At 38.5% G+C, this 17,397-nt stretch overlaps 1 protein-coding gene and 2 pseudogenes across 1 annotated transcript; 1 reads left to right on the forward strand and 2 right to left on the reverse strand.

The window, feature by feature from the left end:
* Nucleotides 1-2,545: 2,545 nt before the first annotated feature.
* Nucleotides 2,546-3,199, reverse strand: LOC142182594 (agamous-like MADS-box protein AGL62; annotated as a pseudogene).
* An 8,828-nt stretch (nucleotides 3,200-12,027) lies between these two features.
* LOC142162408 (agamous-like MADS-box protein AGL29) lies at nucleotides 12,028-15,111 on the forward strand (annotated as a pseudogene).
* Nucleotides 15,112-16,691: 1,580 nt separating this feature from the next.
* On the reverse strand, nucleotides 16,692-17,348 carry LOC142182595 (agamous-like MADS-box protein AGL62). Its single transcript, XM_075256805.1, has one exon. The coding sequence runs from the start codon at nucleotides 17,346-17,348 to the stop codon at nucleotides 16,692-16,694; it is 657 nt and encodes a 218-aa protein (XP_075112906.1).
* Between the last annotated feature and the right edge of the window lie 49 nt (nucleotides 17,349-17,397).

Raw genomic sequence — 17,397 nt, forward strand, 5'->3', positions numbered from 1 at the left:
TTTAACTCTAACACACTGAATACTGATAACGAAACATGAAGAAGCATAAAATGGGGAAAACGGGGTGGTAACTCACGTGACGACGGGTCGGGTCTTCACAGGTCTTCACAAGATGGCCAATTCTGAAGCAATTATTTTCATATTTAAAGCTTGATTAGTTGAGTATTTTAATAAAGAAGTAGCATGTCGTGATCTTTTATATATAGAAAATTTGAGAAGGTGTTGTTTTTGTATTAATAATCTCTACTATCTTCTTCCTTGTGTCAATGAACAAGTAAATTGTTCTAGTAACAAAACTAATTAGTATTACTACATTAATTAAAAAAAAAATAGTGATGAAAGAATTCAGAGTTGCAGAATCATTTGCAAAAGATTGCATTTTGAACAATTGTATTTCTAGTAGGTATTGCTAGGTTTATGTCAATCTCAATTTTATTGTGCTTGCAACAAGTTCAAGTGTGGAGCAGTAATTTCGTTGTAATAAAGGCAGGATTTCTTAACAAAAATATAATCACTGGGGAAGTAATTAATAACATGATAATAGCAAATAAATGGATTGCAAAATATTAACAATTACTAACATATTTATTTATAAGGGCAACCATTTGTTGTTGCTCATATATAGGCAATCAATACACAAACTGAGAACTTGAAAAACATATAGCAAAGACCAACTAGTGAGGTACTCGTTGGCTTTAGTTAATAAAAAGAGGGGCAAAAAAGGCAACCCGGTGCACTAAGCTCCCGTTATGCGCGAGATCCGAAAAATGACCGGACCAAAAAAGAATTAATACAACCCAACTGAATCATCCAAAGTTATGGTTATGAAAATTATTTGAAGCAACCACGTTTCGATCTGGTTTGATATCATAGTTGTCAAAAATTCCATTACCATTAACACCAAAATAAGAAGAAGAATTAGCAGTCTTAACCATAAACTTGTTGGCTACTTGTATTATTTATTCAAACACTAATATAAACAATAGACTCATACTGTCAAAGTCAAGGTGAAGAAGCTGAGAAAGAATGCCAAAAGGGAGAAGAAGCTCATTAGATCTGGATAAAAGCTAAAACTAAACTGGTCATGTTGCACTCTTTCTTTATGTTTTAAAACCTCCATTGAATCCTTTAATTGTTCAAGTTCATGCAAGCCAAGTTTACTTATTGGAGATTCCCACCAATATTGACTTTGACTATTTTTCCTCATTTGATCAAATGATTCTCCTCTTTTCTTCTCAACTTCAAGCTCAGCAAGAATCTGAGTTAACTGCAAATTGAGCTCACGAACACTAGCAGTTCGATGAGCCTCAACAAGATGAAGTGATATTGCTTCCAGGAGACTCTCGGCTCAACATGAAAGGTAATAATATCAGAAAAGAAATAAGAGAAAAGACCTGTGACAACAAAAGATACCAGAAAGAAAATAACCACAGCAAATAAGTGAAAGGACAATAACACAAAACTATGCAAAACAACAATGTGAATACAACAAAGACCGCTAACAAACCTAAACAAAATTCTATCCGACTACCCAGTACAAAGAGGGAATAAATCTCGACTACCCCCTAGCCTACCACCCTAATGCTCGACCTCCATATGTTCCTATCAAGAGCCATGTCCTCAAAAATTTGAAGCCGCGCCATGTCCTACCTGATCACCTCGCCATATTCGTCAATATAACTAGTTCGAAATTACTAAATAAGTAAGAAAACGGTCATTAGCATATACCACCATTTTAAATGTGAATTGATGTTTTATGCGTTGAAGATTTTAAAAATGTATAGACAATGAGATCACTTATTATGTACATAATGTAATTACAAATAAATCTCTTGATAAATATTAATCGATAATCTGGTAAAATTAACCACTAACTTATCATCACAGGTTAAAATTCATTAAAAGTGCAAGAAAATCTTTGCAGTATCGGTGCATATAACTTAAATCCTTTAAATATGGGTCTCTTGCCCTCGAACTGTTCAAATATTAGAATTTTACTTAAATACATCGACAATATAAAAAAAATTCACTATGGGTCAGTCACCTTTACCGTATACAATGAAACCTGACTCCTTCTTAGAGTTACAGATCCCACTTTTTATAGAGAATTACATGTAAATATTTTGAGTGACCTAATGAGTAAAAAATGCCTTTAAAAAAGTACAAGAAGGTTCAAGATTTATGGGACAAAGCTCCAACAACAACTTTGAATGTTTGGTACAGGTAAAAAAATTATTATTGGAGCAATATTTTTAGGGAAAAACTAAGCTCAATGCAGAAAAAGTTTGGAATGAAATCACTGTAAACTTCTTTGTTCGTTCACTTTAGGATGATAAAAACACCAAACCACGACAATAGCCTAAATTAATATGCATATTGTCTAGACGTCTGGTCGTACAAATTGCATAGTATCAATAAATAAACATTTCAAGTATTACTCAAATATAGTAGAGTATAGTATATTAGAACAAAAAATTAAAATAAAGTCTCGATATGATCAACCTCTTGACCTAAAATCGTAATATTTCTTGATTAACTCGGTTAATCAGGGAAAAATTATGTGCCCATGAGTGGCCATAGAAAGTCCAAGGCCTGTGATATTTTTAACATCAGCTTGGCCTCCATTAGATGAAGAAGCTCCAAGAAAAAATGCAGGAGTATTTGATGACTCAATAAATATTTTCTGCATTTGCTTTGTAACACTCTTTTTGAGTTCTTCCATTCCTAATTTCAACTGTTCCAATTCAGCATGTCCAAGTTCATTTACTGGCCTTTCCCACCAATTCTTTCCTATTTTTGCCTTGTTAATTTTCACAAGTTCAACTTCATGTTTTTTCTCAAACTCCAATTGATTAAGAATCTCCATGAGCTGCTTATTCAATTCGCGAACATTTGCATTTCTATGAGCCTCAACAAGTTGACAAGTTGTAGAAGAAGAATTGCAGTAGTGCTACTAGGAATATTACGAGTAAGGAAACGATCGATAATAGACTCAACATTAGGATGACCAAAAGAGAAAAACTTTATGGCCAGGAGAAAAAACAATAATGGCTATTTCAACACCACAAAGTTTACAAAGTTCACTAGCTTTTTTGAAAAATCCAGAATGCCGTTTTGAGAAGGTTACAAGAAGGTTGCTTTCTTTTGACATTTTGGTCATTTGAATCTTTTGTCTACCTTTGATCATCTTTCTTGCCATAGCTAAAATAAAATTTAATCTCTTCTTCCTTATGTAGAAGAGAAACTTATATAGCTTTTGTTGGTTTGGTCCAATTTAGGGAAGATTGTTGAACAACTTATTTTCATGGATTTTGTGAGATATGTGATTTTTGTTTCCATGATTTGAGTTCTCAAATTGGGGAAAAAAAATTATTTCTCTTCAACGATGTGCTAGCCATTCATGTACATGTGTGAAAGTTCAATGAAACTCTACGAACTTAGTCGATGAGGTTTCTCGAAAATTGTGACGACTCGACCCATCGTCACGTGAGTTACCGCCACGTTTCTCCCATTTTATGCTCCTTCATGTTTCGTTATCGGTATTCAGGGTGTTAGATTTAAATCGGATTGGTTTTGATAGGAAATGAGACACTTAGCCTCTTTTTAAGAAGGTTTAAGTTGGAAAAGTCAACCGGACATTAACTTATGTGTTAGAGGGATCGAATTTGAATTCTGATGATTCAGTTAGCTTCGGGGGATGATTTGTGACTTAGGAGTGTGATCAAAAGTAATTTTAGATGTCCGGTGTAGAATTAGGCTTGAATTGACGAAGTTAGTATTTTGGCGATTTTCGGTTGATAGGTGATATTTTGATCCGATAGTCGTAATGGAATTCCGAGAGTTGCAGTAGCTTTATTAGGTGATTTTGGATGTGTGTGCAAAATTTTAGATTATTCGGAGGTGTTTTGGTTGGGTTTTTGAACAAATGCGTATTTCGGAAGTTTTTAAGAAATTTAGGCTTGAATCCGATGTAATTTGATGGATTTGGCATTGTTTGAGGTGTTTTGATGATTGGAGCAAGTTTCAATAATGTTTTAAGATGTGTTGGTGCTTTTGGTTGAGGTTTCGGGGGCCTCGGGGTGATTTCGGATGGCTAACGGATGAGTTTTGGACTTAGAAAATATGCAAAAATTGCAGGTTCAGTGCTGCAGGATTTTGTTCTTTGCGATCGTAGGAGGTGCCCTGCGATCGCATAGGAGGATTTATGGGATGCCGGAATTTTGGTCATTGCGATTGCATAGGGACGTTTGCGATCGCATAGAATTGGGTACAGAAGCATCGCGATCGCATGGCTACAGTCGCGGTCGCATAGTGTTAAGTGAACCTGGGGCTTGGATGTTTCTTGTTCAGTGCGAACGCAGGATCATGTCTGCGATCGCGTAAGGCCGGGAATTTATTCATTTCGATCGCATTAGTCTGGTCGCGATCGCATAGGCCAATTTGGAGGCCTCGGAAATTTGTGCTTCGCGATCGCAAGCCTGGGGCTGTGATCGCATAGAGGAAGGTACAATGCCTGGGCAGAATATTTAAAGACATTTCATCCCCGAGCTAAGTCATTTCTTTCACCATTTTTGGGCATTTTGAGAGCTACTTGGGAGCAATTGAAGAGGGATTCGAAGGGGATTGATTGGAGGTAAGTTTTATGAGTTAAAAATATGATTATATTGTAAAATTATCCTTGAAATTCATGAAAATATAGCCAAATTGTAAGAAATTAGGGCTTGAAAATTGAAATTCTAAATTTGGGATTTGAGGGGACATTTGTGGTCCGATTTGAGAGATTTTTGTATGTATAGACTCGTGGCGAGATAAGGAACCCGATGATATAAAAATTTCTAAGTTTCAAGACGTGTGCCCGGGGCCCGGGTTTTGTCAAATTCGTGAATTTTGATATTTTTCGATTTCTTTCGATAGGGTATTGTCTCTTTATCATAATGCGACATATTCGTTGTGATTTTGGGCAGATTCGTCGCACGTGGAGGCCAATTCGAGGAGCAAAGGCGTCGCGAATTAAAGAAATAGCCGATTTGAGGTGAGTAATTGATGTAAATGATGTCCTGAGGGTTTGAAACCCCGGAATTTCACATCGTAACGCTATATTGAGGTGACTTGCATGCCGGATAACGGGCGTGGGGTAGAGCACCATTGGGAATTGTGACTTGGTCCGTCTCGAGAGATGTTTTTATCGTATTTTCTACTTGAACTAAATTGAGAATCATCCTTACTTGGATTTAATTGTTACATTTAGGCTTCTTGCCAATTATTTGAATTCTTCAGGGATTGACATCACTATTTTTGCATACATGCATATCATTTGATCTCAGTCAAATGTTTTAAATACTGTTTTGCAAACTCAGCCATCTTTCTAAGATTTGAAAACTTAATGATATTTCGGGCTGAGAACTACTGTTTTACAAATGCCCAAGGAGATTATGATGATTTCTGGACTGAGCATGGATCGGGCTGCGCGCCGCAGCAGTGTTATATTGATATTGAGGCCGAGAGCCTGGTTGATTACATTGATATTGAGGTCGAGGGTCTGGTTGATTACATTGATATTGAGGCCGAGAGCCTGGGTGATTATACTGATATTGATATGAGGCCGAGGGCCTAGATTTGATGCCACGAGATGGCTTGATATTGCGCCTGGGTTGTAGGAGCCCCTCCAGAGTCTGTACACGATAAATAAAATGGATGGCCCGGGCTGCACGCCGTAGTGGGTACTAGAGTGTACCATCATATGCATTGCATTGCACTCATGCATTTGTTTTTATCTGTTATACCTGTCTCAGTATTTGGTACTCTGATTTAATTGACTTGTTGCTTCACTATTTGTTGTTCTAAACTGCCAGTTATAGTTTACTTTGTATTTTTCCACGATTTCTTATTCTCAGCCTTTATTTATGTTTATTACTCACTGGGTCGGAGTACTCACATTACTCCTTGCACATTGCATGCAGATCCAGGTACACTACAGGCTGAGTGAAGATTTGTTTAGCTGAGCAGCAGTATCCGGGAGTATCGAGGTAGCTGCATGGTGTTCACAGCCTTGATCTCTCCCCTCTATCTCTATCTTTCATTCGGCATTCTTCCTAGACAGACTTGTAATAGGTGGATATTCTGTATTAGAGGCTCATATTCGTGACACCGGATTCTATTAGGCTATGGTGTGGTATTTTAATTGAACTTCCGCATATTTTATTATTAATTATATACCTGAATGTAATGACTTAGTAAATTCCCAGTGATATTTATCTATAATCTAAATAAGAATTTGGGATAATATTGTTGAATGGTCGGGCTTGCCTAGCAGTGTGTTGGGCGCCATCATGACCGGGGTTGGGGTCGTGACAAAGTTGGTATTAGAGCCTAGGTTACTTGGTCTCGCGATTCATGAGCCGATTTAGTAGAGTCTCGCAGATTGGTACGAAGACGTCTGTATTTATCCTCGAGAGGCTGTAGAACCTTTAGGAAAACTTCACATTCTTGAATTCTTATCGTGCGTCCTTGATTCATCTTGAAAGGAAACTTTTGAAATTCCTTCCACGCGTTCATATGCGTGCATGAGCGCTCAGTATCAGATGTGCCTCGATGGCTTGTGATTCCCCGATCGAGGAGCGAGGTGTTATATCTATGAGTTTATGGTGGGCCAGTCTGAAGGACTTGAGGTTGGATCTTAGCCTATGGCTAGAGCGCCGAGGTGCTGATTGTATAAACAAGTGTTTTTGAACTTATACGTTCGGTAGTGTCCCCTTCAGTGGAAATGACAGTTGTGGCTATGTGAGGAGTATGTTAGTACTACGAGGCGTATCCATATGAATTGGAAGCGACGAGAAGAAGACTATTGAATGATGGAAGAATTAGTAGATGCTTGAAGTCTATCTTGATTCAAGTTATAGCCCGAGTTATGGGCGTTTGAAGAATCTTTTCAAGACTCCTAGTTGGGAGTGAAGTAAATTTTATGTTGCGGTATGAGTACAGACTCAGGAAGATCAAGTGACTGCATAATGATTATGGAGGTGGAAGGTATACAAAAATGTTATATTGAGGCAAAGCAGGTGGGTTATCTCCCGCGAAGTGTGTTGAGGCGGTGTGATCCTCATGTGAATGACAGGAGATCTCATGTGCAAATGAATTGTAAGTGTTGAAGTTTGAAATTTTGGTTCACTTAAGAGAGTGAGTTTAACTGTTGCGAGATTGCCAAAGAGTTGAAGTACTAGATGAAATGTGTTTACACATGCTTACAGAGGATTTGAGTTTAACCTCACTATGGTGTTGAGGCAACAATGGAGTATATGCGTTATGAGTATAGTGTGTTGTGATCTATAGCTTCGAGCCAAGTTGGGGAGCTTGCTATTGGTTAGCGGATTGTGCAGTTATGTACTATGTTAGTTCTGGTTTGATGCATGCTGGTGAATCAGTTCCGGTTGTGGAAATTGGGCCAAGAATGGCATGGGTGAAGGAAATTTTTTGACAAAGATGTCATGAGCTTGGATGAGCAGGAGATAAGTTTCGCTGTTTACGGTAAGCTGGTATTGTCTTCAGCGTCACCTAAGATCGATGCTTTGTAAAAAGGGCTTTGCGTCCTGGTTAATGATTCTTGATCGCTCTTCAGCGTTAGTACGACCGGTGGTTTGGAGGTACGCTCCAACTATTGTTGTGGTAGGTTGTGGGAGTGTGTCCCCACGGGAAGATTATATAAGTATGGCATGTGATCACTTGATTGATTAAAGATGTAAACCAAGTATGAAGTTTGTGATGGTGTCGTTAAATTGAAGATTCATGCCTGGAGGACACTTGGGCATATTGGGTTGTGAACTGGGGAGGATTACTCCGATTGTGATGGTTGTTCTTGTGTGTTATGAGAAAAATGGGAGTTATTATGGACCTTTGAAAGGTTATCAGACTAGTTCAGTGGTATCAAAATCAGCTTGAAGTCGGTGGATAGATTTATTGTGAATAATGGCTCTATATCAGGCCAGGTATGTGCATTTTAGTAACGCGGTCTTCATGGAGGAGTAGTTAGGTTAATGTTTCGTTGTCAGATATTTCGCGTAGTGATGCATTGCGCCGTGTGAGTTGTGAGACGGCTTGAGAAATTGCTATGTGTTGAGAATCCGCGAAGGAATGACGTTATATGAGCATCTTGGCTCTTGAAATTCAGATTGTACATCGCATCTCAGTTGTGCTTGAGTTTTGTAGCTTATAATGCTATATGTCCCTCAGAGATATTATTATGCACTTAGAATGCTTACGACCGATACTTGGTATTTTGTTGTAATGAGAAAATTTGGCTCGATGTGCATCTCCGTATGTGAGATCTATGTGTGGATCGGGTGGCACGCCGCCATGGGTATGTTATCTGTATCGGGTTTCACGTTTGCAACAGTGTGATGTTGAGTATAGTTTTCTATATGCTATTTTATATGCCTTGCTTACTGTTTTCTAAGGAAAGTCTGTATTAGTGCGTGGGATTGGTAATTCCTTCCAGAGTTCGTTTTTTTTTGTATCCCGTTCGAATTGGTAGCCTATTGGCATATTGGAGCATCATATGCGGCTTTTGATTATATCTGGGGTGGCTTATTGCCTAAGTAGTTCGTAATGGGTGAGACGAGATCATTGAATTCGAGATTAGTGCAATCTAAGTATATGAAGTAAATTAAGGGGCTAAGACCATTGTTTGGTTCAGAATGAGGTGATAGTTCTTGCCAGAAGTATAGACCCAATGAATTGTTGATTCGGCGGTGTTATGAATTTATACAGATCTCATCCGTCGTATCGGTATTGTAAGAATTTGAACAAGACCTATATGTGTCATGCAGAGCATGGGATGTGTCATGCTTTTCTTCTAGATGGGATCAATGGAAGTTCTTGACTAGTTAAGTACGTAAACGTTCATGGTTCGGAAAGGAGGTGAAGTCCTCATGTTACCTTAGGATGGTATGGTATATGGGATATGTTGTGAAGTATTGACATTTGCATGTGTAAGGTTACAGTTCAGTTCTGAATGGAAATTCATAACATTTTTAGGCAGTACGGGCAGCTTTAGGTGATTAGAGAAATGAGCTTCAGATGATTAGGGTGAATGATCTTCAGATGATTAAGGAAATTGTATTTCTAATCATAGTGATTTGTAGAGGGTATATGTTTCAGAAAAAGGCCAATGTGATTAAGTTGATGGCACTTCAACAGTCTTGCGGCACTTTAAGGCTGGATCGGCTGCTGATATTCGAGTTGCTTATATGGAACATGGAAATTTTAGAGTATTTATCGTGGGATGATTGGGTATTAAAGGTGTGCAGGTATTCGCACGGTGGAAACTGGAATCAGGTATGATGATTTGTGTGCCATATGGAGTTGGAGACTGAGAGTTCTCATGTACAAGCTAGGTTGTGGTGGTGGATCGTGTGGATTCGGCACCGTTTAGCGGCAATCGGGATTTGGAGGCTCGAGTGGATCTTTGTTTGCTGGTATGTTAGATTTATGATGTGATGTCGGAATTCAGACTGGTTGTCTTAGTGTTGAGTGATTCTGAACTATTGCGCTACGGGAAATACCGAAAATGCCACGGGTTGAGTGATGAAGTGCATTGGATTATGTTCTAGCAGAGTGGTTTATATTTCAAAGAAACAGCGGACGGTTGGGAAGGATTGCTTTCTTAATTGGGCATTCGTGATGGATGTCAGTGCAAAGGTTGCTATCATTAATTCAGTTCCAGTGTTGAGGGACTTTTCAGATGAGTTTCATATGGCTAGACATATCGTCGGGCGAGGTTGTTGATTTCGGTATTAATTTGGTGCCGGGCACCAGATCGTCTAGCTCCGATAGGAGTTGTAGTAGTGGAAGTCGAGCGGGATGAGTAATTGGCTGTTGCTCGGTGAATAACGTACCGGTTATGTTCTATCAGGTTTGTGTGGTGTGTGTTATTTGTTTCACCATGGGTGTAACGATTTGCTTTGGCTCCAGACATCAATTGAGCATGGTTGTCGATTTCAAGCATAGTGACTTGAGGTGTTTCATGTGGAGTAGTAATTGGATAGGATCGCGCGTTGCAGCAAAGCTGTGTAGAAACATGACCTTGCAGGTCAAATTTGTGTGTCCTATTTCTATGATGTGAGACAGGGTCTCAGCCTTGTGTTGTGGCAGTACTGGTGAGTTTGAGGTACAACTCTCTTAGTTGAGTCATTTTTATGATTTGAGTATGTTCGGACCGTTTTTTATTGGTGCACGTATTATGCAAGTTGTGGCTTAGGAATGTATTGAGCTCATCATCCTTCTCTTTCAACTCCTCATTCTTATTCATCAGATCATCACGGAGAGTTGGGAACAAAGCATCCTCACCAAGCATGCGAACCAGGGCCTTGTGTTTAGTACATCACTCTCTGTATTTTGACTCCATCTTATATAGAGAGTCGTCCTCTTCTCCTTCCGAAGGGTGCTCTCAATCTCTAGGATGAGAGTCTGATAAACAGACAAAGAAGGGTCAGCAAAGGCAAATATCATAGAGGAAAAAAGAAATTGAAATGCTAAGAGAAGACTTACTTGTAGGGCCATCCCGAAAATGGCTAACGATAGGTTTGCATCCTTCAATGTCTGCAAGGTCCTATTCTCGGACTCCGCGCATAAGGGGGCCAAAGCCAGAAACAAACACTCCAAATTGACCAACAAGTTGAAACACAAGTGGATGGCAATATTTCGAGTGGACCCTTCGGTCCTCACCTCCACTCGAGTAAATCTCTCCTCGAAAGCCCGTACCTCTTCAGGGTCGATATCGGAACCGGACCCGTCATCCTCCACAATGACCATTTTTCTTCTGCCACCAGCAGACGAAGAGCCAGCCTTGGCTGCCCCTGGTATATCCCTTTCCATAGCAACCTCCATTGTCTCCAATGGCCTATCTTCCGCGACAACGTCTAGTGGAGGAGCGGTCCCCACAGCTGAAGGGCACGCCGCTTCTACGTCTACAATTATTGCCCGCTTAGGCGTAGCCGAAGCCTCTACTAGTCGCCTTATCAATAAAGTCGTTTCCTTCTCACATGGGAAAGATTCGTCCATTAAATGAAACATCGAGCAGACACGTACCTCCGCTGATAGAGTGGCCGTCTGACCACCAGACTCGCTTAAAACCGGAGTATGGGAAGAAGTATTTCGAGACTCAGCCAACACAAACTACATCCTCGTCGAAGCAACTGCTTGGCAAAATGCGGGGATAAAAGACTTCGCCTTCTTAGAAGTTCTCTGACCTGGCGTCAATAGAAAACCATAAGCGGCAGAAAGAAGCACACCACAACAAGAGCGAAGTAGTTATGAGAGAAAAACCCGACTTACCGATCAAAGGCTTGAGCCCGAACCTCGGACGCCTAGTCATGGATCCCTACGGTGTGAGGCAAGACGCGAGTCACACAGTCACTGATATCGACGACTAAAAAAGGGGGGTGCTTCGTAGCTACAAAAAGAAAAACAACGTAACAAGTCACGAAACACGAAGATGAGGGAAAGAATGTACTCCAAATGATGACACTTACGAGAAAAATTCCATTGTTTAGGAAATTCGCTAGGGTTCGCCACCACATGATCGGTTTTGATGAAGAAGTAATGAGCCAAAACCAAAGGTTCATCCTATCATCCATCCCCGCGACCAACCTTTTGGTTCCACGGTGGCGGAGGTGAATCATCGTGCCCCTACGGAAGCTCGATCCGAAAAGGTGCAGTAGATGACAGATAGAAACTTCGCAGCCGGCCAGCCCCGTAAACTTCGCCAACATAAGAAAAATCTTGTAAAGGTAAGGAGAAAGTTGTGCCGGGCAGAGGATGTAGTAGCGGCAGAACTCCTCCGCCAACGGAGGAAGAGGAAGAGAATAACCTATCAGAAATGGATAGGCATAAAATGCATAATACCCAGGTCGGTGAACTTGAACCAAGTCATCTCCAGCAGGAACCAAGTCGACATGGGCAGGAATGCCATATTTGGTCCTAAGGGCAAAAAGGTAATTTGCCTCCATCTCAGATTTCGCAGACTCCGGTTAAATGGCGAGTTCCTTAGAGAAGTCAGACCTAGAAGTAGGGTTACGAGGAATGTTCTCTTCCACAGTGGGGAAGCTCTCATCCTCTATAACCGTTGATTCTCTGCCACCAGAAGGCATGGCCACTGATAATGGAGTAGGGTCAGAGATCATCTCAGTGTTGGGGGTCACGTTAGCCATTCTCTGCTAATATGTATGCGGTGGAGTAGAAAAAGAAAAAAGGGTAAAAACAGTTGCAATTTCATGGTGCAAGAACTCAAGAAGAAGAAAGAGAAGTGAGTGCAAGGTTGAAGAAATCAGAGAATGCAAAATTTCCATTGAGAAGTTTTCCCCTCTTTATTTATAGACCTCAGAGGAGTTCTAATTGATGCAGACAACCGTCAGTGGCCGTAGAATCGAAATGATAGGGACTCAAGGAATGAGGCAACGCATCGGAAAGATGCGCAATAATGGCGCATGCGGCGTGACGTCATCCTGCACCAACCCCATGACCCACGAATCTCAGAGCGACATGTTATTATTTCGGCTACGGACGTCTCTACTCGATCACCATGCTAAAATGTTTTTCACAAATCGCCGACTGAAAAGGTCCGCTCATCGGGGCCGACTAGAAGGCGACCCCGAAAAGTGGAGGGACTAACTGGACTAACTGTATGGGTCAAAATCTGGCTTAGGAAGTCAGGCGTGGGAAGATCGTTAAGTGAAAAGACTGGATTTTGATTTGGGCGGATAGGCCGAGGTCGACCAAATCCCAACAACGAGCAGTCACTGAGTAAGCTGTAAAGCCCGAGGTCGAATAGCGAAGAGTAGGAATAACGACTAGTGTAGTCTTGGAACTAGTGACAGGAATATTCTCCTTGTTGTACTTTTTAGGATTTTTAGAGAATATCCCATATAAATAGAAAGAAAGGGAAAAGAAAAAGGACACGTGAGATTGATTCTGAAAATACTATTGTAAGAAGTTAACTCTTGAGAGAGAATAAAGTATACCTTTCCATAGTGATTGATTTTATCGATTATTCTTTCTTTCCACTCACACGATCCAAGAAAGCATTGTTCATATTCTTATTCACTGCCATATTCCGTAGTCAGGAGGAAGAATCTTCCATATCGGCTGATATTGGGGCGAATTGTTCTTCCTATTTACATTTGTTGCCACTTTTCATATTTATTGCTCGTCATTCATTCTTCATTTATTCCCCAAGGCGTGCATTTAATGATTTAGTAACCGATTCTGGGCATTAAGTAAACGGTATCACTTCAACACTTAGCTACATCTAAGAATTATTATGCTTGACTATGATTCACCTTTCACCTCAGTTATCTTTTAATTATTATAACAAATAGTACTATACTTTTTGGTAAAACAAGGTGTCTCCACAACTATTTACCTGTTGAGATGACTTATTGATCACGGTCTTACTGCGTACACTAGTGGTGGCAAAATGATTCAAAAAAAAAAATAGTTAACCACCCATATTATCCACTAAAAAATGAATTTGGATAATGAACTTTTTATAAACGAGTCAAATATAGATAAGAACCATATTATCGATTTAGAAAATGGATAACCAATAGGTTTAACTTTTACATTTGTAAGACCTTAACTTGGGGTTTCTCAAATTTGAGAAAAACTAGAAATTCTCCCAAAAGCGATCATATTTATGAAGCCGTGGATAATATGGTTAACCCATTTTTTATCCGAATTAAATATGAGTCGGATCGAATAATTTATCAATTTTTTTATTACCCGTTTTCGATACGTCCCATATTCGACTCGACCCGCCCGTTTGCCACCCCTAGCGTACACCACCCATCCTTGCACAAGCTTCTCAGTATGAACCTTGAAAATCTGGTCTAGAGTGCGCCAAGCGAGCCTCATATGTCCTATGCTTGGGTAAAAGTTCTCATATATAGGGTTTGGGACCTTTGGGTTTGGGGTACAATCCTCCTATGTATTTATTTTTGTTTGTTTGGGTATTTTTCTTTCATATCTAATAAAATCTAAAAAAAATCCCACTTACGAGAAATTCCAACGATGACGCGTGCCACTCAAGTACTATAAATATTTTTTCCTATTCTCTTTTCATATTAAAGATTTTAGTTTTCCAGTTAGTAACAAAAATTATGGGAAGTATATATATATATTTAAAGATTCTACTTTTCCAATAAGTAACAAAGTTATGGAAAAGTTTCCTAGAACAGCGTTCCATATTACAGTACTTTCCAAATTAAAATCCAATCTCGTTCCTATAACTACAACTAAAACGAGTAATTAAATCTTTTCCGATTCTTGAATGGTAAAAAATCTTTGATTTACAGACCAAGCAACTCTTCTATAAATTATTATACATCAAGAAGTTCTCAATTTACAAAGCCAATTAATCTTCTTCTTTCTTCTACCATGAACACTACTATTAACACCATGAAGAAAACTCAAGGACGGAGAAAAATTGCAATCAAGCCAATAGACAATCAAAACAGCAGGCATGTTACTTTCTCCAAATGGAGTTTAGGTCTTTTCAAAAAAACTAGCGAACTTTGCATTTTAAGCGATGCAGAAATCGCTATTCTTGTTCAATCATTAAAACGACAATGTCTTTTCGCTTTCGGTCATCCCAATGTCGATGTCGTTATCGACTGTTATCTCATCGGAAAATCCTCCTCCTCCTCCTCATCCACCGTCGATCAACTCAATGTACAACAGAACAATCAATACTATTCTCAGATTTGTAGAGAATTGGAGGCTGAGAAGAAAAAAAGGAGATTATTGAAAATTCAAAAATTGTGAATAATAATAATAATAATGATAATAATAATGAGGGATTTTGGTGGAATGAATCAATTGATGATATGGGAATTGAGGAACTTGAAGAATTTATGGGTGCATTGGAGGAATTGAAAAAGAAAATAACAATGAGAGCTGATATGATTAATGGTTCTTCTGTAGTGCCAACTACTTCAACTTTGAATAATAATATTGCTAGATTTGGGGTTGAAGATCAATTCTTGAATCAGGCTGCTAATCGACTGTTGTTCTTCAATTGTTCCTTACCATTTCAATCACCCACGAGATAGCCAATTCTGAAGCAATTATTTTCATATTTAAAGCTTGATTAGTTGAGTATTTTAATAAAGAAGTAGCATGTCGTGATCTTTTATATATAGAAAATTTGAGAAGCTGTTGTTTTTGTATTAATAATCTCTACTATCTTCTTCCTTGTGTCAATGAACAAGCTAATTGTTCTAGTGACAAAACTAATTAGTATTACTACATTAATTAAAAAAAATAATGATGAAAGAATTCGGAGTTGCAAAATCATTTACAAAAGATTGCATTTTGAACAATTGTATTTCTAGTAGGTATTAGTAGGTTTATGCCAATCTCAATTTTATTGTGCTTGCAACGAGTTCAAGTGTGAAGCAGTAATTTCGCTGTATTAATTTAAATGACCGATGTTAAATCTTGATATTTTATTCTTCTTTTTTATTTTCTTGTTTCTAACAAGTTGAGTTGTCCCAATAATGACACTTGTTGGCTACTTTGTATTATTTATGCAAACACTAATATAAACAATAGACTCATACTGTCAAAGCCAAGGTGAAGAAGGTGAGAAAGATTGCCAAAAGGGAGAAGAAGCTCATTAGACCTGGATAAAAGCTAAAACTAAACTGGTCATGTTGCACTCTTTCTTTATGTTTTCTTAGTATTTTATTTCAATGTTAGAATTTGAATGTGGTTTCTTATGGTTTTTATTCCATCTTTTATCGACAATGAGGTCATACCTTGGTGCCACTTTTCATTGGTTTATTAAAGCTTTAATCTGTTTTCTATTCTGCTTACGACAAAATGCATGCATCGTTTCCCCATAATAAGCATTTTATATGGTAAAAATTAAGGGTGGCAAACTGGCGGGTCGGGTCGAAAACAGATAATGCAGAAAATGGATAAATTATTCGATCCTACTCATATTTAATAAGGATAGAAAATTGGTTAATCGGCGGATAATATGAGTGACCACATTATCCATGAATTTTTAAATATAATCACTTTTGGGAGAATTCCTATTCTCCCAAGCTTGAGTAACCCTCAATTTGAGTCTTTATAAATGTAAAAGTTAAACTCATTAGTTATCCATTTTCTAATATAGTTCTTACCCATATTTGATCTATTTTTAAAAAAGTTCATTATCCAACCCATTTTTTAGTGGATAATATAGATGAATAACTATTTTTTTTAATCCGCTTTGCCACCACCAGTGAGAATGCTTGATCTATGTTCTTTAAGAGAAATTGTTAATTAATTAGACAGATATATAATATTTATATGAACTAGAGAAGGTAGAACTCAACTTCACACTAAGAAATAAAGGCAGGATTTCTTAACAAAAAGGTAATGACTGGGGTTGTAATTAATAACATGATAATAGCAGATAAAAGGATTGCAAAATATTAACAATTACTAACATATTGATTTATATGGGCAACCATTTGTTGTTGCATAGGCAATCAATACACAAACTGAGAACTTGAAAAACATATAGCAAAGACCAACTAATGAGGTACTCGTTGGCTTTAGTTAATAAAAAGAGGGGGAAAAAGGGACAACCCGGTGCACTAAGCTCCTGATATGCGCGAGATCCGAAAAAGGGCCGGACCAGAAAAGAATTAAAACAACCCAACTGAATCAAAACCAAAGTTATGATTATGAAGATTATTTGAAGCAACCATGTTTCGAGCTGGCTTGATATCATAGTTGTCAAAAATCCCATTACCATTAACACCAAAATAAGAAGAAGAATTAGCAGTCTCAACCATAAACTTGCTTGCCTGATTTGTCACATTCTTTTTTAAAACCTCCATTGAATCCTTTAATTGTTCAAGTTCATGCAAGCCAAGTTTACTTATTGGAGCTTCCCACCAATATTGACTTTGACTATTTTTCCTCATTTGATCAAATGATTCTTCTTTTTTCTTCTCAACTTCAAACTCAGCAAGAATCCGAGTTAACTGCAAATTGAGCTCACGAACACTAGCATTTCGATGAGCGTCAACAAGATGAAGTGATGAATTAGAAGTTGGATTATGATTTCTTGAGAGGAACCTATCGACAATGGACTCAACATTAGGGTGACCAAAAGAAAAAACTTTTCTAGCGGGTGAAAACACTATGATAGCTATTTCAACACCACAAAATGTGCATAGTTCACTAGCTTTCTTAAAAAGACCAGAACGACGTTTTGAGAAGGTAACTTGGAGATGATTTTTGGCCTCTATTTTGGCAATTTTGATCTTTTGACGACCAATGCTAGGTTTCTTTGCCATGGCTGAAACTAAAGAATATTAGAGATAATTCTTGTGGTTTTTGAGTTTA

This window comes from Nicotiana tabacum, chromosome 7 (genome assembly GCF_000715075.1).
Source record: "Nicotiana tabacum cultivar K326 chromosome 7, ASM71507v2, whole genome shotgun sequence".
Taxonomy (NCBI): Eukaryota; Viridiplantae; Streptophyta; class Magnoliopsida; order Solanales; family Solanaceae; genus Nicotiana; species Nicotiana tabacum.

Coding starts and splice junctions, on each gene's coding strand:
- LOC142182595 (XM_075256805.1), bottom strand. CDS start 17,348: ATGGCAAAGAAACCTAGCATTGGTCGTCAAAAGATCAAAATTGCCAAA.